The 26,872-nt window shown below is 41.5% G+C and overlaps 2 protein-coding genes across 2 annotated transcripts; both read left to right on the top strand.

The window, feature by feature from the left end:
* The first annotated feature begins 7,251 nt into the window (after window positions 1–7,251).
* Window positions 7,252–18,915, top strand: atf6b (activating transcription factor 6 beta). Its single transcript, XM_053490613.1, has 17 exons — window positions 7,252–7,372; window positions 8,978–9,042; window positions 9,869–9,950; window positions 10,274–10,333; window positions 11,872–11,954; window positions 13,940–14,099; window positions 14,176–14,271; window positions 14,363–14,523; window positions 14,730–14,909; window positions 15,350–15,432; window positions 15,523–15,738; window positions 15,825–15,932; window positions 16,043–16,142; window positions 16,615–16,682; window positions 16,771–16,870; window positions 16,962–17,046; window positions 17,151–18,915. The coding sequence occupies exons 1-17, from the start codon at window positions 7,300–7,302 to the stop codon at window positions 17,411–17,413; spliced, it is 1,983 nt and encodes a 660-aa protein (XP_053346588.1). The 5' UTR covers window positions 7,252–7,299; the 3' UTR covers window positions 17,414–18,915.
* LOC128516936 (proline-rich proteoglycan 2-like) lies at window positions 17,450–18,915 on the top strand. Its single transcript, XM_053490623.1, has 2 exons — window positions 17,450–17,577; window positions 17,634–18,915. Exons 1-2 carry the CDS (start codon window positions 17,472–17,474, stop codon window positions 18,152–18,154), a joined length of 627 nt encoding a protein of 208 aa, XP_053346598.1. The 5' UTR covers window positions 17,450–17,471; the 3' UTR covers window positions 18,155–18,915.
* Window positions 18,916–26,872: the final 7,957 nt, after the last annotated feature.

The raw sequence follows: 26,872 nt of genomic DNA, 5'->3' as shown, positions 1-26,872 counted from the left end.
TGCTAATGCTAGCGGGGCTAGCGGCTGCAGACAGGAAGACACTGCCAGCACCGGAAACGCATTCATCATCTCCGAGCATGGCGTGAGGAGAGCCTTCAAGAGAGTGAACACAAGGAAAGCAGCAGGACCAGACGGCGAGTCAGGTCATATTCTTAGAGCCTGCGCAGACCAGCTAGCACCTGTGTTTACAGAGATATTCAACCTCTCTTTATCTCAGTCAGTGATCCATACATGCTTCAAAGAGTCCATCATTGTTCCTGTCCCAAAGAAACCTCATCCTGCTTCCCTCAAAGATTATCGCCCTGTAGCCCTCACCTCAGTAGTGATGAAGTGCTTTGAGCGGCTGGTCAAGGACTTCATCATCTCTTCACTACCTGACCCTACAAACCGGTCAACTGACGATGCCATCTCTCACCTCCTCCACACATCACTTACTCACCTGGACACTCAGAAAGGGAATTATGTTAAAATGCTCTTCATACAGTTCAGCATTCAATACCATAATTCCCTCCACACTCACCACCAAGCTGGAGCACCTGGGACTCAGCTCATTTCTATGTCAGTGGATCTCTAATTTTCTAACTGGCAGACCACAGGCAGTAAGGATGGGTGGACATGTCCTTCACTCTCAGCACTGGAGCCCCCCAGGGTTGTGTTCTGAGCCCCCTGCTGTACTCTTTGTACACATGACTGTGTGGCCACTACCAGCTCCACCACCATCATTAAGTTTGCTGATGACACCGTCGTGGTGGGCCTGATCTCTGACAACAACGAGTCGGCCTACCTGAAGGAAATTGGGAATCTGGAGAACTGGTGCCAGAGGAACAACCTCCTTCTAAACGTCAGTAAGACAAAGGAGTTGATAGTGGACTTCAGTACTAAGCAGGAGAGAAACAACTGGAGAGAGTGGAGAGCTTCAAATACCTCTGTGTTTACATGAAGCAGGACCTGTCATGGTCCTGTCACATCAACACCGTGGTGAAAAAGGCCTGACAGCATCTCTACCACCTCAGACGCTTGAGAGACTTCAGACTGCCCTCCAAGGTGCTCAGGAACTTTTACTCCTGCACCATAAGAGAGGAGAGCATCCTGACGGGAAACATCTCAACCTGGTTCGGGAACAGCACCATGCAGGAAAGATGAGCTCTACAGAGGGTGGTGCGATCAGCTGAGTGCATCATCCGCACAGAGCTCCCTGACCTGCACTCAATATACAGCAAGCGGTGCTGGACCAAGGCCTCTCAAGATACGGTCTCTCAACCAGGTTAACACACAGTACTGATCCATTTTGCACATACACACATATGGTTTTTGCACTCACTGTGGACATTCTGAACATTCACTTACACTAGTGGCCACTGCACAACACATTCGTGGACATTCGTAGTTAAATTACCCAATTACTCTATCACAAGTCACTTTAAATATGTCACTTTCAAGCATATTTGCACACCCACTGGACGTTCTGTTACCCGGATGCACAAGACACTTTAAACACTTTAAATATGTGACGTTTCCATTTATATTCAATCTATATTTAACTTTACTCCAACACAAATGTCCATAAAATTCGATATATCTATATTGTACAGCTGTCTCATATTTTTATATTTTTTTTTCATATTTTTCTTATATTGTATATTTTGTACTGTACAGTAATGTTATTTTATTTTCATTCAGTTAAATTTCACTTGTGTTTTCATTTTTTTATATTTATTCCCTATTCTTTAGTGTTTTATTTTAAGATCATGAGCAGTTGTCTAAGCATTTCACTGCATATCGTACTGTGTATGACTGTGTATGTGACTAATGAATTTGAATTTGAAATTGAATTTGAATAGAGTGAAGCTTTGAGATGCAGTGTGTGTGTGTGTGTGTGTGTGGCAAAACTGCAGGACTGCATGGCGTAAAAACAGTGCTTTTGGAAAGGAATTTGCTATTTAATCACACAAACAAGTCAGCAAGAAGTGTGAGGACAAGATTGAAAATAAAAGTGGAATTGAGTCTGCTATTGTATGATCTGTATTCCAGGATGGCCAGGTGGTAAAAATCACCCCTGGGGATCCGCTGGTTACCTGCTGAGGACGGAACCTGACCACTTACTGATATACTGACTGTTTTTATTCTTCTTAGAGAAAGCAGACCCATGATTACAATGCACATTTTTGAATATTATGGACTACCTATATTTTTAGATGTATCTATAAAATGTAAAACATGTCATCCTAAAAAATATTAGTTTACATTAGATATAAAAAGCAAAAATAAGGATGTTAATTGTAAACTTAGGTAGTTGTAGAACTGTTGGAGCCGAATAAATAGACTGTACGTGAGCAGTGTATGTGATGTGAGGATCCTGCTAATCCAAGGAGTATAGAGGTACCACTAGGGGCCAGCATTTATTCTGGATGTTAAACAAGCACACACATGTCAGGTCTAAACAGGAATTTGCAAAACTCAAGACAAGCCTACAAACATTGCGTCTGAGAACTGGATCTCCCAGCAGAGACACTCTCAAGGTCAACAGAATACTAATGAGGCACTCCCTAACTCCATTACACATTCAATTCACACTATGAATAGGACTTTAAAATATGTATTTTCGCTGAACTATGGTTTTCTTTGCTTAGCCAAGTTTATGTCTGTTATACACCGATCATTAGGATGAAGAAAACGCAAGGGTGAAAGCAAGGCAACCAAGAAATGCAACCCATTTGTTGGAACTCCTGCAATGCCAGGAAAGTGAGATCGTTGAGCATGTATGCAGGAGTGGCCAGATATGGTGGCAGATCTCCAAGAACTAGGGAGAGTAAAAGGAAATGTTAGTCTTTTAGAATGGGGAGTCACTGATCAGGAAAGGAAGCACTTAATGATTTTTTTGAAAAAGACTGGACTAAAAAGTTGCCTTTATAGGACAGGAAAGCTGAGGAGAGAGATCTATACTGTGGATGGCGGTGATGTAATCTACAGAACTTTAACTAGATGCTAAGTGGTACTGAGAGTAAACATGTTGAGAAGAAAAAGTTTAAAATATAGAGCAAGTCAAGACAAGATTAGGAAAGGATGCTGTAAGGTATGGCATCTCTCAAGGTTGATTGGGCCATGACCATCAAGATGCGGCACATCAAGCAATAATTCATCTTCTTTTAATTTTTTTTTTTAATCGTAAAACTTAATTCGCACACTATTCTTTTTAAACCCAACAGATGCCTTAGAACTTTTAAGGAAGGCTGGTCAGGAAAATTGGCTTTAATTCAATTCAATTCAATTTTATTCAATTTTATTTGTATAGTGCTTTTAACAATTGTCATTGTCACAAAGCAGCTTTACACAATCAACAGAATTATTTAAGTTTGTATGGAATGTGAGTGTGGATGAATCAAGATGAGCAGTTTGTCCCTGGTGAGCAAGCCGAGGGCAACAGTGGCAAGGAAAAACTCCCTGAGATGGTAGTAGGAAGAAACCTTGAGAGGAACCAGACTTAACAGGGAACCCATCCTCATCTGGGTGAAACAGAGAGCAGGAATTGATCTGCATTCATACTGTGTGTTAGGTTTGTTAGCCAGTTCAGGATAACAGTTGATGTTAATTGATGTTAATATGGAGTCCAGGTAGTTATTGAAGGCTCAGGTAGGTAATACAGTTGCTGAACTATCGAGCAACTGTAGTTAAGTCCTCAGAGAAACAGCTGTCAACACCAGTCAAGGCCAGAACCGTCTTCATGGTAGAGTGAAACCATCCCCAGACACCAGACGAATCCCAAAGAGACACACATCCATGTGACAGGATCTCCAAGCAGAAGCGGGGCACCAGGATGGGTCAGACAGGTCCGGAAGGCAGAGGGAGTCTGGATCACTGGCAGCTCAGGAACGACATGTGTAGCTCGACAGAGAGAGGGAAAGAGGGAGAGGGGGGGAGAGAGCAGAAGAGGATAATGTATAATGTGAATGTATATTTTGTGCAAAGTGAAGCAGAGACTCCGTCAGGACTAACTATAACAGCATAACTAAAAGGGAGAGACAGAAGGTAACACAGACATGAGGGGGAACTGGGATGTAAAGCAACCAATCATGTGTGTAAGCTGCCCATGCCACACGCACTCATGCAACCCCATACCATCAGAGATGCAGGCTTCTGAACTGAGCGCTGATAACAACTCGGGTTGTCCTAGTTAAACTCTTTAGTCCAGATGACATGGCGTCCCAGTTTCCCCATATTTGTCTGACCAGAGAACAGTTTTCCACTTTGCCACAGTCCATTTTAAATGAGCCTTGGCCCAGAGAAAACGCCTGCGCTTCTGGATCATGTTTAGATATGGCTTCTTTTTTGACCTATAGAGTTTTAGCCGGTGAATGACACGGTGGATTGTGTTCACCGACAATGTTTTCTGGAAGTATTCCCGAGCCCTTGTTCTTGTTTTGATTTCCATTACAGTAGCACACCTGTATGTGATGCAGTGCTGTCTAAGGGCCCGAAGATCACAGGCATCCAGTGTGGTCCTCTGGCCTTGACCCTTACACACAGATATTGTTCCAGATTCTCTGAATCTTTGAATGATATTATGCTTGTAGATGTTAATAACTTCAAACTTTTTGCAATTTTTCTCTGAGAAACTCCTTTCTGATATGGAGCCCACATTTTTGGGGGAAATTGGTGATCCTCTGCCCATATTAAATTCTGCCTCTTAGAGAGACAGACACTGCCACTCTAAAAGGCTCTTTTTATACCCAATCATGTTGCCAATTGATCTAATAAGTTGAAAATTGGTCCTCCAGCAGATTCTTATATGTACATTGAACTTTTCCGGCCTCTTATTGCTACTTGTCCCAACTTTTTTGGAATGTGTAGCTCTCATGAAATCCAAAATGAGCCAATATTTGGCATGACATTTCAAAATGTCTCAGTTTAAACATTTGATATGTTTGATATTCTATTCTAAATAAAATATGAAAAATTTTGAAACTTCCACTTCATTGCATTCTCCTTTTATTCATAATTTGTACAGTGTCCCAACTTTTTTGGATTCGGGTTTGTATGCACAGGAACTGAGTTACACAATCATGAGGGTATGGATCATGTTTCATAAATTTTGTTAAAATTATACTATGAAGACCCGTTGATGTTGATGTTTGATGGTCGTACCTATTATTAGTATTTTAATTTAAATAAATATTTAAAAATATTTTTACAAATGTGAAAAAAAGTCCTCCCCTATTCCTTGAGTGCAGCCCAAACATTGGTCAGTATGCCTTTGAATTGAATTTAGCAGTTTTATTGGTCTGCGTTGCTGTCTGTCTTTTGAGGAAGGTGGAGCCATATACTGTAGATGATAAGAAGAATAGGTCTGAGAACAGACCCTTGAGGTTCCCCACAGATGACAGGGAGTGTAGTAGTCTTTAAACCTCACAAAAATATATACTCTAATCTGTATGACAAATTGGATTGGAACCAGCCCAGAGAGTCACACTTGAATAAGATGTCATAGTTAAAAAAATTAACAAGTGCAGCTGTCAGAACAGAGAAGATGGCAATGACCATCACTGGATCATTTGTAACCCAGAGTAATGGTGTATTAGTGCTGTGGGTCTGTTAGAAACAAGACTGCAACTTCTTACAGAAGTTGTTAAGCTTGAGATGTTCCAGAAACTGAGCAGCAACTAGCCTTTCCAGAAACTTGGAAAGGAAGGGAAGATTAGAAATGCCAGCCGTAGCGTAGGTGTTAAACCTTACATATTGGGATGCCGGTTACCTGCTAAGGACAGAAATATACAACCTGACTACTTACTGATAAACTGAAGGTCTTTTATTCTTCACAGAGAAAGCAGAGTTATACACTTAACAGCCATAACCTTATGCCTAGACAACTGGGCCGGAGCAACTCCAAAACCTCAGCTCTCGTGGGATGTTCCCAGACTGCAGTGGTCAGCACATACCAAAAGTGACCTAAGGAAGGAAAAACAGTGACCTGGCGACAGAGGCCAGGGGTCACTAATGCACATGGGGAGGGAAGGCTGGCCAGTGTAGGACGACCCAATAAAAGAGCTACTGTAGATTTAATTAAGGAAAAGGTTAATGTTGGTTTGATGGAAAGTGTCAGAACACACAGTGCATCGCCATTATGGTCATAACGTCACGCTGATCACTGCATGTAATCCACACTTTAAAATATTACAGATTTTTATTTTCAGATATTTGCATAAAATTGTGAAAAATGTCATTCTGAAACATATTAGTTTATAGCAGATATAAAAAGAAAGAGTAATTAATTAATCAAATAATTAATTAATATGCACCAAATATTTGTCATATATATTTGCCATAGGTTGACATGATCTATATACTATTTGTAAACCGCCTGTTGACACCGAATAAAATTGTGTATAATGAAACAGGAGTACTTATATTACAATTAAAGACGAAAAAGTATTAGCCGACATGCTAGCTGTTTTACATCAGGCGAATATCACAGCCGCCTCACTGGGGTCCTTCCAGAAAAGTCTCTTAACGGTACACCTGACTGACGCAAAACCTTTAATATGAATATGAAAGGGATGATTATTTTTTTTTAAATAAGCACAATTAATTTTTAACGAAAGCAAAATAAAAAATATAAAAAATATGTGGCTGTCCCCACCACTAGGGGCAGTGTATACAACACATACACATTTGTTTTAAAATAATTAATAAATAAAAATGGACGAAATTTCAGTCAGAGTATATTTAAAAAAAAAAATTTATTTCTTAGACACTGAACAAAAATATATATATTTAAAATAAACGCGCACCGAAAAATATTGCGAATGCGAAAACAACCGAATAAGTCCCGCCCAGTTTCTTGTATTCAGCTCACCCACTGGTGGAGATGCCTTCGAAGGAACCTCATCTCAGCCATCTGATTGGTCGCCGCAGTTGTCTTTCTTGCATTTCTCCGTTCTGATTGGCTAACGTAAGAAAAAGGAACGACATCTGTCCTTCCTTAGGCAAATCAATTTCCGGGTTGGTGTGCGTGCGTGCGTGTGTGTGTGTTAGTGTGTATGTGTGTGTGAGAGAGTGTGTGAGGGCAGAATGGATTATTAGAATGTTGTCGGAGTAATTTATACATTTTATAGAGTGTATTATCAGAAGTGGAGTCCGCCTCGGTGCGGATAGAGCCGCGCGCGCGCGTGTGTGTGTGGCTGGAGTGATCAGCGAGCAGAGAGACAGTGTGTGTGTGTGTGTGTGTGTGTGTGTGAAGCGGATTTGGTTGAAATAGTTTTTATTTGATAAAATCTCTCTCCATACACACACATCTCTTCGGCTATGACTGCGGATTTACTGTCTGACTTGGACAGTCGCTTCTTCGCCGATAACCTCCTGACCAGTGAGGACTGGGGTGAGTGTCTTCATTCTCCTCATTATTCACTAAACATCAACAAGTAAACACATTATCTACAGGATGAGGCGTGTTAGTGATACTACAGGGCCAGACTGACTAACATCACCACCTGAAACATTACTCTGAGTGAATAAACCGTAAATGTGATTGATGTGGATACAAATTCGAACCCGTGTGACGTCATTAACGGCCACAGTGAGTGTGTCGATCTTTAATGACGTCATAGAGGTTATCATTTCATTCCATGTCAGTGTAGAAGTTAGAAGTAGTACCCTCTAACTAACCCAACTTGGCACAGGTTTGTTTGTTTATTATTTATTTATTTATTTCAATTCAATTTTATTTATTTATTATCATTATTTATCTTAGTTGCCCTTCCTGACGCTACCCTTCCATTATATATGTGCTTTTAGGGTTTTGGGTGGGTGGGGTTTGGTTTGGAGAGGTGGGTTGGGGGAGGGGTATCGAACCCAGGGCCTTCTGCACGGCGGACGAGAAACCTGCCGCTGAGACACCAAGCCCGCAAAGACCACCATAATTTTCCTGAGAGATAAACACTATATAAAAATAAACTAATCACTAATTATTTAAGAAAGAAAGAAATAATCCTACAGTTTGCTAGAGAGCGTAAAGAATAGAGTGTGACGCATTAGGAGAAGGGTCATGTGATCTGATGAGTCCAGAGTGACCCTGTTCCAGAGTGATGGGGCATCAGGGTAAAGAGAGGGGCGTGGGTTGGTTCAGCTCAGTGGTTAAGACTTTGGACTACTGATCGGAAGGTCCGAAGTTTAAACTACAACATCACCACCATCATCATGATGTTGTTACTGTCAGGCCCCTGAGGAAGGCTCTTAAACCTTTACCTGCTCAAAATGTAAGCTGTACAAGCCTGAAGGACATTGTGTGGACAAAAAATGACTTCAGCTGACGACCTGATATTTTTTCCATCAACAGATTGTTTCCAATATGAAGATGCCATGATTTAGGATTTCTCAGACGTTAACTAAAAGTGTGAAGGTAGCCATTGGTGCCTCCAACGGTTAAGGCTGTAGGTCTCTAATCAAAAGGTCGATGGTTCGAGCCCCAGCACCACCGAGGTGCCTCTGTTTTGCTCTTAAGCAAAGCCTTTAACTGTAAAGGTCCATGTGATAAATTATTGAGTCTCCAGATCTTGACCCCGCTGAGAATCTTAGGGATGTTCTGGAGAAGACTTTACGCAGTGGTCTGAGTCTCAGTAGATACAATAACGTTGGCGAGAAACGAACATGACTGTGGATGGAAATAAACACAGTGATGGTGTGTAAGCTTATTGTTGGAGAGTGTGACTTATTACTTCCTCTCACACTGTGGCTCAGATGTTCAGATGTTCAGATTCACTAGTTAAACTCAACAAGACTATGGTGGACTCGTCAGAACATCAAATCAGTGACACTGGAGACCCAGTTGGATAATAGGATTACGTAATGCGTCCAAACAAGCTGTACCACTGAGATAAACTGTGTAGTGTAAGATTTTATAAAGAAAGTGACTAACATCTCTCTCTCTCTGTCTCTCTTTCTCTGTCTCTCTGTCTCTCTGTCTGTCTACCTCTCTGTCTCTCAGATGCCTGCCTGTATCAGTGTGAGAGCATGGAGGAGGGTGAAGACAGGCTGAAATATGACACACTGGTGAGGCCTTTCTCTTTTTCTCTCTCTCTGGTATACACACACACACACACACACACCGACGCCACAGGCAGTGGATGTGGTGAGTGTGTGTGAGAGAGAATGGAAGAGAAAGCTGATACTATCCGTCCATTCTGATGGAGTGAGTGTGAAGTTCAGGAGGAGTTGGATGTAGAAGCAGTGATCCTAGTAAACTGGGCTCAGAGCCGCTGATGAGACGAGATGGAAAATCATCATGTCGTCATGTTTAAAGACGTTTCTTTAGTACACGGGGAATCACATGGTCCTTATTAAGCTCTCAGGATGATAAACGTTAAAAATCCATCATCTAGTAAATTTTTTGAAAATTCAAATTAGAAATGTTTATTTCCTGTAAAAATCTAAACACCAGGATAAACAAAGTAGCATCAAGTAAATGTAACAATAATGTAAAGTAAAAGGGAAGTGTTTATAACAGTTACATTACAAAATTAATGATCCTGAAATGACATCTGGTCTGAGGGGTGTGTGGTCAATCAGAGGAGGTGTGGTCAATCAGAGGAGGTGTGGTCAATCAGAGGGGGTGTGGTCATGCGTTGCCCTATAAACAGGAAAATAATAAAACGGAAAGCACAGAGACAGAATGCAAGAAAGAGAGAGCACGGGGAAATGAGAGAAAGAAAAAGAGAGAGTAAGGGCATAGAGGACAAGTGAGCAGAGGAGCTGTGTGTGTGTGTGTGTGTGTGAGAGTGTGTGTGAGTGAGTGAGTGTGTGTGAGAGACAGTAACCCTTAGAGAATGAACCCCACCGCTCTGTATCAGAACCCTGAGTGTGTATTTGTTCTCCACAGCTGGACAATGACCTGGTGCTGACCCTGGACCCAGACAACCCTGTGTCGCCATGGAAACACCTGGACAACAAACTGCTGGAAGGTACAGAGTGATGATGATGATGTTGATGAAGACAACACAGACCCAATGATTATAAATCCTAAAGCTGCACAGATCGAGCACGCAGCGACTGGATTTGCCTTGGGTCACACACACACACACACACACACACACACACACACACGATCTGTCTGAGAGGAAGCCCCTGAGGGGCGTGGTCTGGTCTCTCACCATCTCACACAGCTGCAGTGTGTTTATTAATAACCTGAACACACACACTCTAACACTTATTAAATACTCTGTGTTCTGTGTGTGTGTGTGTGTGTGATTTACTCCAGGTTTATTCTCTCTCTCTTGTGTTTCAGGCGATGTTTCTGTTATGAAAGATGAGATGACGATCACACAGCCTCTACCTGTGGACATGTGTAAGTGTGTGTGTGTGTGTGTGTGTGTTATGCCTAGGTGTGAGATAAACTTCTCTCTAACTATCTGTATTAATATGAGGTAGGGTTGGGTCGATAGACGACACACACTTAATCACACTATATAACCAAATGAAATGCATGCTTTCAATTTCTGCATCTTTACTTATTTTATTATTACTATTATTATTATGAGGAAATAATAACAAAGAGGTTGTTAGTGATCACAATACAAGTAGGGATGCACCGAAATGAAAATTCTGGGCCGAAAACGAAACCGAAATTTTTGGATGCACTTGGCCGAAAACCGATACCGAAACCGAAAATGGCTTCATTAAAAAACATGTTTAAAATATTTTCTTTTTGTTTGTATTAAAAAAACTACAAATTAATTAAGCAATCAAACTTTTATTGATAATAAATAACAGTAATAAGGCTGTTTAACAATAACAAAACTAAATAAAATTTCTTTCTGTAACAAAATTGTGTTATTGGTTTTAACCAACGTTGTTTGACGGTATTCCTCAAATTCAATTGTGTGTCTTGACTTAAGGTGGTGTATTAAACCTGTAGTCGAAAATGTCTTTGCTGTTGAACCCCCTCTTGAAACTTTTGCAGAGCAAATCTTGCATATTGCAACTTTGCTGTCCTCATCTGAAACTTTGAAGTGCTTCCAAACCGCCGACATACTCCGTGTTGATGCGTAATGACAGCGCGAACGAGACGGGAGGATGGGAGAGGCGTGGCGACAATTTCGGCTTTTATTTTCGGCGCTTTCTTACGTTTCGGCCGAAACCGATAATGCTATTTCGGTGCATCCCTAAATACAAGTTACAGTGAACTCCAAACGAATTACACGAACTAGTTCGTTTACATTAATAAATGAGGCATACAAAAACAACTGAAAGAAATCTACAAAATTTCAATTAAATTAGATTAAATAAACTACACCAAAGATGGCTTTTTCATGGTTTTACCCTAACGAACAGAGCTTGGAACAAAAAACAAGTTTAAATATGAAGGTTTCTGGACAGAAATACTAACATGTTCAGCTTTTCTGGCTTTAATAAGCTGTGAAGTGGAGTAACAACATTTACCCGCTGTGCTGAACATTCAGTTGTGCGTGATGACACTGCCAGTGAGCTGTATTTGTCTGTGCTTCTTTTGCACGGACAACTTTACCACAAATCCTACACACCACTTCAGACGTATCACGTGGCTGCCCTCTTTCATTCGGGCTAAAGCCAAAGTACTGCCAGATTGGTGAATTTGCACCTTTTTTACCTACCAAGTTTTGACCAACGGCATAGATCACTGTGCCGATTCATGCCCGGGGAAAAAAGTGATTGACAGGTGGTAATTTGTGTGTAATTATCTTTATTAATTTATTTTTTGGTTATGGGTAAAACAAAGACCATGCAGGTCAGGTAGTAGAAACGATAGGCTACCATTAATTAATTAATTATGTATCCACGACGACGATGCCATCGTCCAGCGCGTTGTTTCACATTAGACCCTAATATGAAGTGTGTGTGTGTTAGTGTTCCAGGTCAAAGCCGAGCCCCCATCCCCTTCGTCCTCTCCAGGCTCAGACAGCTCTCTACCATCCTTACCTGAAGCCCAGGTACACACGCACGCACACACACACACACACACACACACACACACACACATAAAACTGCTGTTCTGACTGTTTAAGCATGTTTTTACACATCTATTCACACCCGCACCCCCCGTCTACAAGCTGACACACACACAGTGTTTGCAGTCGTCCCCTTACTGTTGACTCTGCAGCTGAGTAAACTCTTCTTTTCTCCTCCACTTCCTCTCCCTCTCTCTCTCTCACACACACACACACACACACACACACAGACAAGAGATTTAAAAGTGCTTTACTGGTGTGACAATTGTGTACATTCTTATTGCCAAGTTACAAGAAAATAAAAGAAGCAGAGAGTAAAAAAAAAGTATAGAAAGAGTAATGATAAATAAATAAATAAATATATATATATATATAAAAGAAGAGTGAAGACATTTAATTAAAGTCAAAGGGAAAGTGACCCCCCCTCCCTCCCCCCTCTCTCTTTATCTCTTTATCTCACATCCTTAAGTGTTTGTTCTCCTGTATCCGGGATCATCCACCTCTTCTCTTCTGAATCTGTGTGTGTGTGTGTGTGTAAGGCAAAGAGACAGAGGAACAAAGTCACAGTGACCTTATATACTGTATATAATAAAAAAAAACATAATATATAATATATATATACTTTTAAAATATGAACGAATAAAAAGTGTTAATTAATATTGAGTATAAAAATGAGAGCTGTTCAGCTGTGACATTATTATTATTATTCTCACCTTATTATTAATCTCATCGTTTTCTTATAAACTTTTAATTATGCAGCTTTAAATTTTTATGTATAGTTAATTTTTGTTGCCCCTAATTTTTTTTTTTTTTTTCACTTTTATTTCCTTTTTTTTCTTTGTATAAATACATTTACATTTGGGCATTTGGCAGACGCTCTTATCCAGAGCGACTTACATTTTTATCTCATTACACATCTGAGCAGTTTAGGGTTAAGGGCCGCGCTCAAGGGCTTTGGTTGTGGGGTTTGAACCTGTGACCTTCCAAACCGTAGTCCAATGCCGTATCCACTGAGCTACACCTCGCCACATAAATTTGTGATGCACATGTAAAGTTTAAACATTGTGGATTAATTGAGTTTAATTAATTAGTTTATTAAACTCGGACCTGAAGTCGTCTCAGAGTTTTATTATTCTCAGTGTTTCAGCCTCAGCAGTGTGATTTGTGTCCTGATGTATCAGATTGGATCTCAGGTTTTGGATCAGAGATCGGATCCTCAGACAGAAACTAATCAGAGAGAAACGTGACTTTGTTTACTGTTTATTACTTACGGTGGTTACAAAACTCAAAAAAATAATAAATGCAAGTTTTAAAATAAAAACAAAATAAAATACGTATAAATGATAAAAATAAAACAAATAAAGTGATATGAAAGTAAAATATAATGGATTCAAATACTAATATGAAGTAAGTTTAAGTAATATAAAAAAAATATATAATTCAATCAAATTATAAAACAGAAGCTAATTAAATAATTTAAAAAATAAATATAAAAAAGTTAATAAAACAATATAAAATTCCTATAAATTATAAAATAAAACGACTAAAATAATAACAATAAGTAAATAAAATATTATTTAAAAAAATGAAGCAAAAAAAATTATACAATGTGGCAAATAAATTTTATATAATAATATACATTAAATTTAAAATGAATCAAATAAAATGAACAACAATAAAATAGATGCAAATTGTTAAATAAGTGAAATAAAATAAGAAAATTAAGGTAAAATAAGACTAATAATTAAATTAAAAGGGATACATTTTATTATTTTGTGTGGGTAAGTAAAATTTTTTGTACTTTTGTTATTTCTATAAATATATATTTTTTAAATAATTCAGATTTTTGTTTTGTACTGTACGTATCGACTCGGCTAGTTCGTTTCTGTCTCTGTACATTTATAAAGGCTGTCTCTCTTTGTCTCTGTCTCTCTCTCTCTCTCTCTCTCTCTCTCTCTCTCTCTCAGTTTCAGGTGAAAGGCGAGAACCCCCCCACACCCCCCTACATGTACGGAGACGTTCTCTCACCCCCCGTGGGTGCCATGGAGGTTACTGTGGCCACCACAGCCCCGCCCCCTCACCAGGCTCCACCCACGCTTCCTGTTCCTACAGTAGCACAGACCACAGGTACACACACACACACACACACTGAAAAAGTTCCTATTTTTGAAGATATCAACAGCTGATGTGTGTGTGTGTGTAGTGAACACCAGCTCCATCCTGAGCAGTAAGCCCGTGTTACAGCCGAGGCCGATGTGTGTCGCTGCTAAAACCCTGATCCTGCAGGGAACACCACCAGGTACAGACTCCGCCCCCTCTCGGTTTACTGCCAGCTGATTGGTTTAAAAACATTCCCCCCGTTTCACACCTGTACTGTTTTCCCGCCGCAGTGGTTCTGTCCCCGTCAGTGTGTCTGGGTTCCGCCCCCGCCATCGTTAAAATGGAGCCCGTGTCTCCCAGCATGCACTGCACCAGCCCTACAGCCCCGCCTACCACCAAGCCCATCATCCCAGCATCCTCTCTGCCTGGGAGCAACTGCAGCGACATCGACGTGAGTGTGTACACACATCTGTGTGTGTGTGTGTGTGTACATCGTAAGAAAAAGCTGTACCAGGTTTCAGACACAAGGCGGTGCTGTAGCACCCAAACTAACCTTTACACTAAATTTTTGTAAATATCTGATGATGCGCGTCCTCTCATGATTGTGCTCCTCCTCCTCCTCCTGTTCCTCTTTCTCTTCCTTTTCCTCCTCGTCAGATGAAGGTACTGAAGCGGCAGCAGCGGATGATAAAGAACCGCGAGTCTGCGTGTCAGAGCCGGAAGAAGAAGAAGGAGTACGTACAGAACCTGGAGGCTCAGCTGAGAGAGGCGCAGCAGGAGAATGAGCGCCTGCGCCGGGAGAACCACGCCCTGCGAGTCAGACTCGCCAGCAAAGAGGTCAGACAGACGGAGACAGACAGACAGACTGAGACAGACAGACTGAGACAGACGGACGCTTGAATGGAAAGGCTGTCAGATAGAAGGAGGGATGATCACACTGTCAGTCAGACAGAAAGATGAGGGGTTGACAGACGGCTAGTCACAGGTTCAGACAGACGGGCAGTTGTACATGCAGACGAATAGATGTCCAGGTGTACAGGTAGTCAGATGGACAGACAGAGTGTCTTATAGGCAGTCCGATAGATGGATGGACACATGGAAAAGCAGACAGACAGAAGGACATACAGACTGTCAGATGGAGAGACAGAGACAGACAGTTTGACACGGTTATGTGTGTATTGTGTATAAAAGCTGTCTCTATGTCCTCAGGGGTTATTATAATGTTAGTGCATGTTAATAAATAGACGCTTGGAAATGTGTGTGTGTGTGTGTGACAGAGTGCTGAATCGGGCAACAGTAAGCGTGCGGTGTGTGTGATGATGCTGCTGCTCTTCATCACCTTCAGCTTCGCTCCTGTCAGGTAAAACACAAACCACACCTCAGAATTTAATCAAATACAAAGAAAAAAACATGGCCGTCGTAACCCCAGAACCGCGTCCTCCTGTCTCAGCATCACGGACAGGAAGTTACCGTCGGCGCTGGAGGAAGGGGAGGAGCTCCGTACGGGGAGACGCCTGCTGGTGTACGAGACGACTCAGGAGTCGGGTCAGGGGGCGAGCGACGGGGCGGTGGTGGAGGACAGGCTGGAGGGTGAGGAGGACACGGGGGAGGACAGGTGGAGGAGGGGAGACGTGGAGAGGGAGAACGCAGACGCCTTCCACTTCAGGTTCGTCACTCTCGCGGTTAAAATCTCGCGGTTAAACTCTGTCATCATTAATAATGTGTGTGACGGTGCCGCGTGTCTCCCTGCAGGAACGTGAGCAGCGTCTTCAGCGAGGTGAAGGACCTCGTCCTCCAGGACATCGACCGGCTCTTCTCCTCCTCAGACTGCAGGCAGTTCAATCGCTCCGAGTCCCTCAGGTCGGCATGGCAACCAGGCTCAACATCCCCAACCCTCTCATGAGTGTTAGAGTTACCAGGACCTTGTTCATTCATGTGTGTGTGTGTGTGTGTGTGTGTGTGTGTCTCAGGCTGGCTGATGAGCTACGAGGTTGGGTTCATCGTCATCAGATCGACAGGAAGAAGACAAACCGCAAACCCAAGATCGCACCCAAGGCAAAAATAGCACAGGTGTGAACACACACACACACACTCGCACGCACACACACACTATAGTGACACACTGTGTCCATACAACGAGTATTAATGATGTAAAGTGCCTTAAATGCCTTAAGGTAAACGCTTAATGTTCCTGAAACGGTTTCTTTGGTGGAAAACCAGCTAAAATGCTCCTGCGTTGGTTCTTCTGGTGAAGTTTAGAGAGGAAGTCAGTCTCACAGTCAGAAAGATAGTTAGATGGACCATAAAATGCTTCATCTTCTGAAAAAAGTATCCAAAATGTTCCTGAATGTGTTCTTTTAGTGGAAGGGTATCTGTAATGTTCTTGAAACGGATCCTCTGGTGGAAAAAAATAGCTAAAATTTCTTCTGTGTTGGTTCTTCTGTAGATGTTTAGAGGAGTTTAGAAGTCGAATAGTCACACAGTCAGAAAGATGCTTTAGATGGACCATAAAATGGTTCCTCACACTGCTCTTCTCCTGCAGAAAGCTCAACTCAGGAAGACCAACTTCTCACGCTACCTCCCCATCGAGACGCACCGCTCCATAGAGAGGTGAGCAGTTACCCAGCATGCATTTCAGATTAGTGTAACCTCTAAAGGACATTGTTATACTGGTGTGTGTGTGTGTTCGTGTTCACAGTCAGCTGCAGCTCCTACCTGGTCCTGAGGTGAGCTACAGCGATTTCCTGGATGCTCTCGATCGGCGTGAGGACACGTTTTATGTCGTCTCCTTCAGACGGGTGAGACGCAGAGACAGATTAGTGATTAATAAACGTATGGAGCATGAACAAATAATTAATTTCCCCCTCTTCCCACCCCTGTCTCTCTCAGGACCACCTGCTCCTCCCTGCGATCAGTCACAATAAAACCACACGACCCAAAATGTCCCTCGTCATGCCTGCCATAGCCGTCAACGGTAAGACACCATAAAGAACAAACCGTTTTAATGTTTAAAGCCCTTTACCTGCAGCAGGATTAATGTGTGTGTGTGTGTGTGTGTGTGTGTGTGTGTGTGTCCAGAGTCGGTCTATAACTCGTCTCAGGGTGGATATGAGCTGATGATGCAGGTGGACTGTGAAGTCATGGACACCAGAATAATCCCCATCAAGTCCTCCGTTGTCCCGCCCTCGCTTAGAGACAAGCCTCCGAACCCACCCTCACACCCCCATCACCACGGCAACCACACTCGGCATCCACATGGGGGCGGGGCCTCCGCAACCAGGCAGCCCCTGCCCGTCAGGAGGAGGGAGACAGAGTTTTTGATCACACAGTCAGGAACATAGTTAAAAAACAAAGCAGGGGAAATAAGCTTTTACACACACACACACACACACACACTAAATGTGGAACTTTTTAAATTACACCACTGTCTATCGCCCAACTCCTGCACTTTCGTTGCTGATGTTAAAATGTAACTCTGGAGCCGTCAGTCTCATGAAGCTGCAGACTCCCAGAATTCCGCAGTACTGGGCCCCGGCCTCCCAGAATTCCGCAGTACTGGGCCTCCCAGAATTCCGCAGTACAGGACTCCCAGAATTCCGCAGTACTGGGCCTCCCAGAATTCCGCAGTACTGGGCCTCCCAGAATTCCGCAGTACAGGCCTCCCAGAATTCCGCAGTACCCGGGCCCCCCCGGAATTCCGCAGTACCCGGGCCCCCCCGGAATTTCGCAGGTCCCGGGCCCCCCCCGGAATTCCGCAGGTCCCGGGCCCCCCCGGAATTCCGCAGTACCCGGGCTCCCCCGGAATTCCGCAGTACCCGGGCTCCCCCGGAATTCCGCAGTACCCGGGCTCCCCCGGAATTCCGCAGTACGCGGGCTCCCCCGGAATTCCGCAGTACCCGGGCCCCCCGGAATTCCGCAGTACTGGGCCGCTCAACTTTTCAGATTTCCACACTGTGTCCCCTCCCATCCTTCCAGACCTCTGCAGTACAGTGTCAGGGGTCAGCAGTACGGGTTACACTTCTCCCACAGTTCCCTTGTGTAGCTCTTCAAATTCGCAGAATTTTTCAGGTCATACTTGTTGACTTTCGGTAGCTTTACGGGTCCCTAAAGTTTCACAATTCACATTTTTCACTCATTGAACTCCCAGACTTTGCGTGTATGGGTAATGCATGTAACACTTTGTGGGTCAGTAAATTCCCAGAATTATCCTAACAGGCATCAAATTCCTAGAAACCTTAATGAGTGCGTTTTGTATATTTGTGTTTTTTTTGTTGTTGTTGTTTTATACTTTGCTACCTGATGCCAGTCATCAATGTTGTTTTTGTTCTGTTTGTTTGTTGTTTGAATTCTGTCCATGTTTATGATTAAGAATTATACTGCTTTTATTTAAATGAAAAGCTTGTTATAGATGCAAATTTCAGTTACTGTATCAAAGGAAAAAAAAAAACAAAGCGTTTGTAATTTTATCCCAAATACTGTCGCGTGTTTAAAACCCGTTTAGATGTCACAAAGTCATTATGATTTAGATGAAAATGATCGCTCTGATAAACACCCGGACGTGAACATGATTACTGTCACAACTGATTATGACGCGAGTGCTCTAGAATTTGTGGGCGGAGCCTGCATCCCAAACCAAACCCACAGGAAGCGACGGTATCAATATTCTGACCTCACAGTGGGGGATTTGATCCAACACTGCAGTGGTTGTAGACACTCATGGACAGTGTGTGAAATTGTAATATAGTGTATATTTAAAATCCGTTTTTATCCGATAACCATAGCCACGTATAATTTCACGACTTTATTACTGCGTTCACATTAAAAGGGAGCTTTATAACACGTTTATCTAATTGTCGTTTTGTCGCTTGTAAATAACATTCGCTTGTAAACATGGGCACTTCTTCACTTTTAACTTTTTATTTTTATTTTTTTTATATACATACATGCGCAAAAAGAAAAAAAATACATATTTCCCCTTCATCCAAGATGTAAATGTTCGTTTGTTTTGTTTTTATATTTTCTACACTTTATCTAAAGCTGTAACCTGGTGACGAAAGATCCTGTGACGTGATCGAGGATTTTCACGTTAATCGATACATAACGTATAATTTTACGTTTGCTAACTAATAAAAAAAAAAAAACATGCGCCATGTCGTTAAATTATCATAAGAAAATGTAAATCTTCCATGTATTTACTGATGATCTCACGACACAGAAATGATCTATAAATCATCCAGTGCCGCATAAGAGCGAAGTCAGGCGTTTGTTTTACTTTATCGCAAAAACATTATTGTCTATTGGATTGCCCCGCCCTAATATTTATACATATATAGAAGAATATAAAGGCATGTGCTGAGAAAATTATTTAATTCTATGGACTAATATATACACACCCGTACACACAGATCGGAAATCATCGTAGCTGCCGTCCAGCACACGCCTCTATAGATTATATGTAGCGTGATAATGTTTAAATCTGCCTCATTGTTAAACATTCCCTTAAAAGTGAACGTGAACACACACACACACACACACACAGGCAGGTGACTTTATCATTGCTGTTGTAAATAAAATTTGCTTTTTTTAATTGTTTTTTTCTTTTTTTTTTTATTAATTTATCAGATGAAGCTGTTTTTATTTCTCAGCCGTGTGAGTTTATGAAACCACTGTCCCCTTCCTGTTTGTCTATGTTTCAGAAAAAAAGGACTCTTCTAAATAAAAATAAAGGAATAAATAAAATTAGAAACGTGAGAGGAGTGTGTGTGAGCCGAGTGTGATTTCTCTCCACGAGAGTGCAATTTGAATATATTTGCATTTGTTCAACGGATGTGAAAGAAAGGAGTCTAAGGACGCCTACACTAAATTACAGGATTACCACCGTGTGTGTGTGTGACACACACCTTACGACAATTTTGTAGCTGATTAATTTCTCCTAACCGCAAGCCTTCTTTCTTACTGTATTCACTGTTTTTAAACCATTTCTTTATTACAGAAAGTCTATTTGTAAAGTTAGAAGAACCTGTTAGTTCCTGTTCACACGTTCGTTCCTGAGGATAACCTCAACATGTCCAGGAGATCACGTTAATGTGCATATAAATGGATAAAACTTCCAGGAATGACCTTTTCCTTATAATTATACGCGGCATGCTGAGTGTAATGACCAGGACGAAGCACTAGAGAGCGCTGTAGTGTACAGGATGATGCAGAAACCCACAGAGACATGCACACAGTAGAATTTAAGCGCATATTAGGGGTGTATGACCTTAAAATCTAAAACCTTTGCACCGTTCAGATGTTTAACAGCGATTAAGAGTCTCATCAGTGTTCTGTGCGTGAAGTCTTCTGTAAATGTCAATCGCATGTTTTCACTTCTGCTCCGGGTTCCCCTGTGAGATCTGTCCCGGGACAGGAAGTTGAGGACCGAGCCCATGAGGACACCAGAAGGGAAGAGATGAGATTGGTGCTATTCACACTGATGGAGAAAAATAGATCTGAGTCACATATAAGCAAATACATGAGAGAGAGAGAGAGAGGTATGAGCGATGATGTCACCAGTGAACTGTAGACCTCTCTATCCTTTGGCTCTGATGACAATATGTGACTCTCTCTCTCTGTGTGCGACTGTGTTTCCAGGCGATATACATCTGTGTAACACACACACACACACACACACTTCAGACCAGATCACAGAATGTAAGCATGTGTTGACAACAGAGAAAGAACCAACAAACAAATACACACACACACACACAGGGCTGTTTGATTACATTTGAAGGACAGATGTGTTTAAGCTTTGTGATTAATAAAGACTAGCGTGTGTCTGTGTGCACGCCCACGTGTGTGTGTGTGTGTGTGTGTGTGTGTACCAGATGTCCCCAGATTGCTGAAGTACATTATTTATGAAGTGTGTGTTGAAGAGTTTGTTTTAAGAGACTGATGTGTGTAAAGTGTACCCCGGTGTTGTGTTGTCGTTGTTGCCGTGAGAACTTGGCGCGCGCGTGTCGCTCTGATGTCACTGGAGGACGCTGTTGTTGTTGTTTTTGTTTTGGTTGCTAGCACAGTTACACTGGAACCGTCTCAAACAGGAGCGGTGATGATCTAGTAAAGCAGAGACGGTGCAGGGGATGCAGAACTCACACTCCCAGAATGCACTGCAGCTGGAGGACACAGTCAGGACTATGCCAGGCGGGATAGCGATGTACAGCTAAGCGTATACTGATGGAGGTGTTAGCATGGACGTTTGGGAGGCGTGATAACAGTGTAAAGCATCCGGGAAAGAAGTTCGAACTAAAAACAAGTGTATAAAACAATCAACCTTAGATTAGTGTGTTTGTGTGTGTGTGTAGGGAGTGTAGCCTCATTGCTGTCAGTGTTACTGGGGGACACAGTAAGGTGCAGTGGAGTGCTGCATCTGACCCACGGAGTACACACATGGTACATACTGAGTATATACACAGCACACACAGAGTACATACAGAGTACACACAGAGTAAACAAAGAGTACACACATGGTACATACTAAGTATATACACAGCACACACAGAGTACACACAGAATACATACAGAGTACACACAGAGTACACACAGAGTATATACAGAGTACACACAGAGTAAACACAGAGTACACATATGGTACATACTGAGTATATACACAGCACATACAGAGTACACACAGAGTACATACAGAGTACATACAGAGTAAACACAGAGTACACACATGGTACATACTGAGTATATACACAGCACAAACAGAGTATATACAGAGTACACACAGAGTACACACAGAGTACATACAGAGTACATACAGAGTAAACACAGAGTACACACATGGTACATACTGAGTATATACACAGCACAAACAGAGTATAAACAGAGTACACACAGAGTACATACAGAGTATATACAGAGTACATAGAGTACACACAGAGTACATACAGAGTACATACAGAGTACACACAGAGTACACACAGAGTACATACAGAGTACACACAGAGTACACACAGAGTACATACAGAGTATATACAGAGTACATACAGAGTACACATAGAGTATATACAGAGTACATACAGAGTACATACAGAGTACACACAGAGTACACAGAGTACACAGAGTACACACAGAGTACACACAGAGTATATACAGGGAACATACAGAGTACACACAGTACATACAGAGTATATACAGGGAACATACAGAGTATATACAGGGAACATACAGAGTATATACAGAGTACACACAGAGTACATACAGAGTACACACAGAGTACACACAGAGTACATACAGAGTACATACAGAGTACACACAGAGTACATACAGAGTACACACAGAGTACACACAGAGTACATACAGAGTACACACAGAGTACACACAGAGTACATACAGAGTATATACAGAGTACACACAGAGTACATACAGAGTACACACAGAGTACACACAGAGTATATACAGAGTACACACAGAGTACATACAGAGTACACACAGAGTACATACAGAGTACACACAGAGTACACACAGAGTACATACAGAGTATATACAGAGTACACACAGAGTACATACAGAGTATATACAGAGTACACACAGAGTACATACAGAGTACATACAGAGTACACACAGAGTACACACAGAGTATATACAGAGTACATACAGAGTACACACAGAGTACACACAGAGTACACATAAAGTATATACAGAGTACACACAGAGTACACACAGAGTACATACAGAGTACACACAGAGTATATACAAGGAACATACAGAGTACACACAGTACATACAGAGTACACACAGAGTACATACAGAGTATATACAGGGAACATACAGAGTATATACAGAGTACACACAGAGTATATACAGAGTACATACAGAGTACATACAGAGTACACACAGAGTACATACAGAGTATATACACCCACGTGTGAACTAAAAACAAGTGTATAAAACAATCAACCTTAGATTAGTGTGTTTGTGTGTGTGTGTGTAGGGAGTGTAGCCTCATTGCTGTCAGTGTTACTGGGGGACACAGTAAGGTGCAGTGGAGTGCTGCATCTGACCCACGGAGTACACACATGGTACATACTGAGTATATACACAGCACACACAGAGTACATACAGAGTACACACAGAGTAAACACAGAGTACACACATGGTACATACTAAGTATATACACAGCACACACAGAGTACATACAGAGTACACACAGAATACATACAGAGTACACACAGAGTACACACAGAGTATATACAGAGTACACACAGAGTACACACAGAGTATATACAGAGTAAACACAGAGTACACATATGGTACATACTGAGTATATACACAGCACATACAGAGTACACACAGAGTACATACAGAGTACATACAGAGTAAACACAGAGTACACACATGGTACATACTGAGTATATACACAGCACAAACAGAGTATATACAGAGTACACACAGAGTACACACAGAGTACATACAGAGTACATACAGAGTAAACACAGAGTACACACATGGTACATACTGAGTATATACACAGCACAAACAGAGTATAAACAGAGTACACACAGAGTACACACAGAGTACATACAGAGTACATACAGAGTACATACAGAGTACACACAGAGTACATACAGAGTACACACAGAGTACATACAGAGTATATACAGAGTACATACAGAGTACACATAGAGTATATACAGAGTACATACAGAGTACACACAGAGTACACATAGAGTATATACAGAGTACACACAGAGTACACACAGAGTATATACAGGGAACATACAGAGTACACACAGTACATACAGAGTACACACAGAGTACATACAGAGTACATACAGAGTATATACAGGGAACATACAGAGTATATACAGAGTACACACAGAGTACACACAGAGTACACACAGAGTACATACAGAGTACACACAGAGTACATACAGAGTACACACAGAGTATATACAGAGTACACACAGAGTACACACAGAGTATATACAGAGTACACACAGAGTACACACAGAGTACATACAGAGTACATACAGAGTACACACAGAGTACACACACACAGAGTACACACAGAGTACATACAGAGTACACACAGAGTACATACAGAGTACACACAGAGTACATACAGAGTACATACAGAGTACACACAGAGTATATACAGAGTACACACAGAGTACACACAGAGTACATACAGAGTATATACAGAGTACACACAGAGTACATACAGAGTATATACAGAGTACACACAGAGTACACACAGAGTACACACAGAGTACATACAGAGTACACACAGAGTACATACAGAGTACACACAGAGTACATACAGAGTACACACAGAGTACATACAGAGTATATACAGAGTACACACAGAGTACACACAGAGTACATACAGAGTACATACAGAGTACATACAGAGTACACACAGAGTACACACAGAGTATATACAGAGTACATACAGAGTACACACAGAGTACATACAGAGTATATACAGAGTACACACAGAGTACACACAGAGTACATACAGAGTACACACAGAGTACATACAGAGTACATACAGAGTATATACAGAGTACACACAGAGTACACACAGAGTATATACAGAGTACATACAGAGTACACACAGAGTACATACAGAGTATATACAGAGTACACACAGAGTACACACAGAGTATATACAGGGAACATACAGAGTACACACAGTACATACAGAGTACACACAGAGTACATACAGAGTATATACAGAGTACATACAGAGTACACATAGAGTATATACAGAGTACATACAGAGTACACACAGAGTACACATAGAGTATATACAGAGTACACACAGAGTACACACAGAGTATATACAGGGAACATACAGAGTACACACAGTACATACAGAGTACACACAGAGTACATACAGAGTACATACAGAGTATATACAGGGAACATACAGAGTATATACAGAGTACACACAGAGTACACACAGAGTACACACAGAGTACATACAGAGTACACACAGAGTACATACAGAGTACACACAGAGTATATACAGAGTACACACAGAGTACACACAGAGTATATACAGAGTACACACAGAGTACACACAGAGTACATACAGAGTACATACAGAGTACACACAGAGTACACACACACAGAGTACACACAGAGTACATACAGAGTACACACAGAGTACATACAGAGTACACACAGAGTACATACAGAGTACATACAGAGTACACACAGAGTATATACAGAGTACACACAGAGTACACACAGAGTACATACAGAGTATATACAGAGTACACACAGAGTACATACAGAGTATATACAGAGTACACACAGAGTACACACAGAGTACACACAGAGTACATACAGAGTACACACAGAGTACATACAGAGTACACACAGAGTACATACAGAGTACACACAGAGTACATACAGAGTATATACAGAGTACACACAGAGTACACACAGAGTACATACAGAGTACATACAGAGTACATACAGAGTACACACAGAGTACACACAGAGTATATACAGAGTACATACAGAGTACACACAGAGTACATACAGAGTATATACAGAGTACACACAGAGTACACACAGAGTACATACAGAGTACACACAGAGTACATACAGAGTACATACAGAGTATATACAGAGTACACACAGAGTACACACAGAGTATATACAGAGTACATACAGAGTACACACAGAGTACATACAGAGTATATACAGAGTACACACAGAGTACACACAGAGTATATACAGGGAACATACAGAGTACACACAGTACATACAGAGTACACACAGAGTACATACAGAGTACATACAGAGTATATACAGGGAACATACAGAGTATATACAGAGTACACACAGAGTACACACAGAGTACACACAGAGTACATACAGAGTACACACAGAGTACATACAGAGTACACACAGAGTATATACAGAGTACACACAGAGTATATACAGAGTACACACAGAGTACACACAGAGTACATACAGAGTATATACAGAGTATATACAGAGTACACACAGTATATACAGAGTACACACAGAGTACATACAGAGTACACACAGAGTACATACAGAGTACACACAGAGTACACACAGAGTACATACAGAGTATATACAGAGTACACACAGAGTACATACAGAGTACACACAGAGTACACACAGAGTACATACAGAGTACACACAGAGTACATACAGAGTATATACAGAGTACACACAGAGTACATACAGAGTATATACAGAGTACACACAGAGTACATACAGAGTACACACAGAGTATATACAGAGTACACACAGAGTACACATAAAGTATATACAGAGTACACACAGAGTACATACAGAGTACACACAGAGTACATACAGAGTACACACAGAGTATATACAGGGAACATACAGAGTACACACAGTACATACAGAGTACACACAGAGTACATACAGAGTACATACAGAGTATATACAGGGAACATACAGAGTATATACAGAGTACACACAGAGTACACACACACAGAGTACACACAGAGTATATACAGAGTACATACAGAGTACACACAGAGTACATACAGAGTACACACAGAGTACATACAGAGTATATACAGAGTACACACAGAGTACACACAGAGTACATACAGAGTACACACAGAGTACATACAGAGTACACACAGAGTACATACAGAGTACACACAGAGTACACACACACAGAGTACACACAGAGTATATACAGAGTACACACAGAGTACATACAGAGTACACACAGAGTACATACAGAGTATATACAGAGTACACACAGAGTACATACAGAGTACATACAG

Source organism: Clarias gariepinus, chromosome 2 (assembly GCF_024256425.1).
Source record: "Clarias gariepinus isolate MV-2021 ecotype Netherlands chromosome 2, CGAR_prim_01v2, whole genome shotgun sequence".
NCBI lineage: Eukaryota > Metazoa > Chordata > Actinopteri > Siluriformes > Clariidae > Clarias > Clarias gariepinus.
This window is presented reverse-complemented; position numbering and strand designations above follow the sequence as displayed.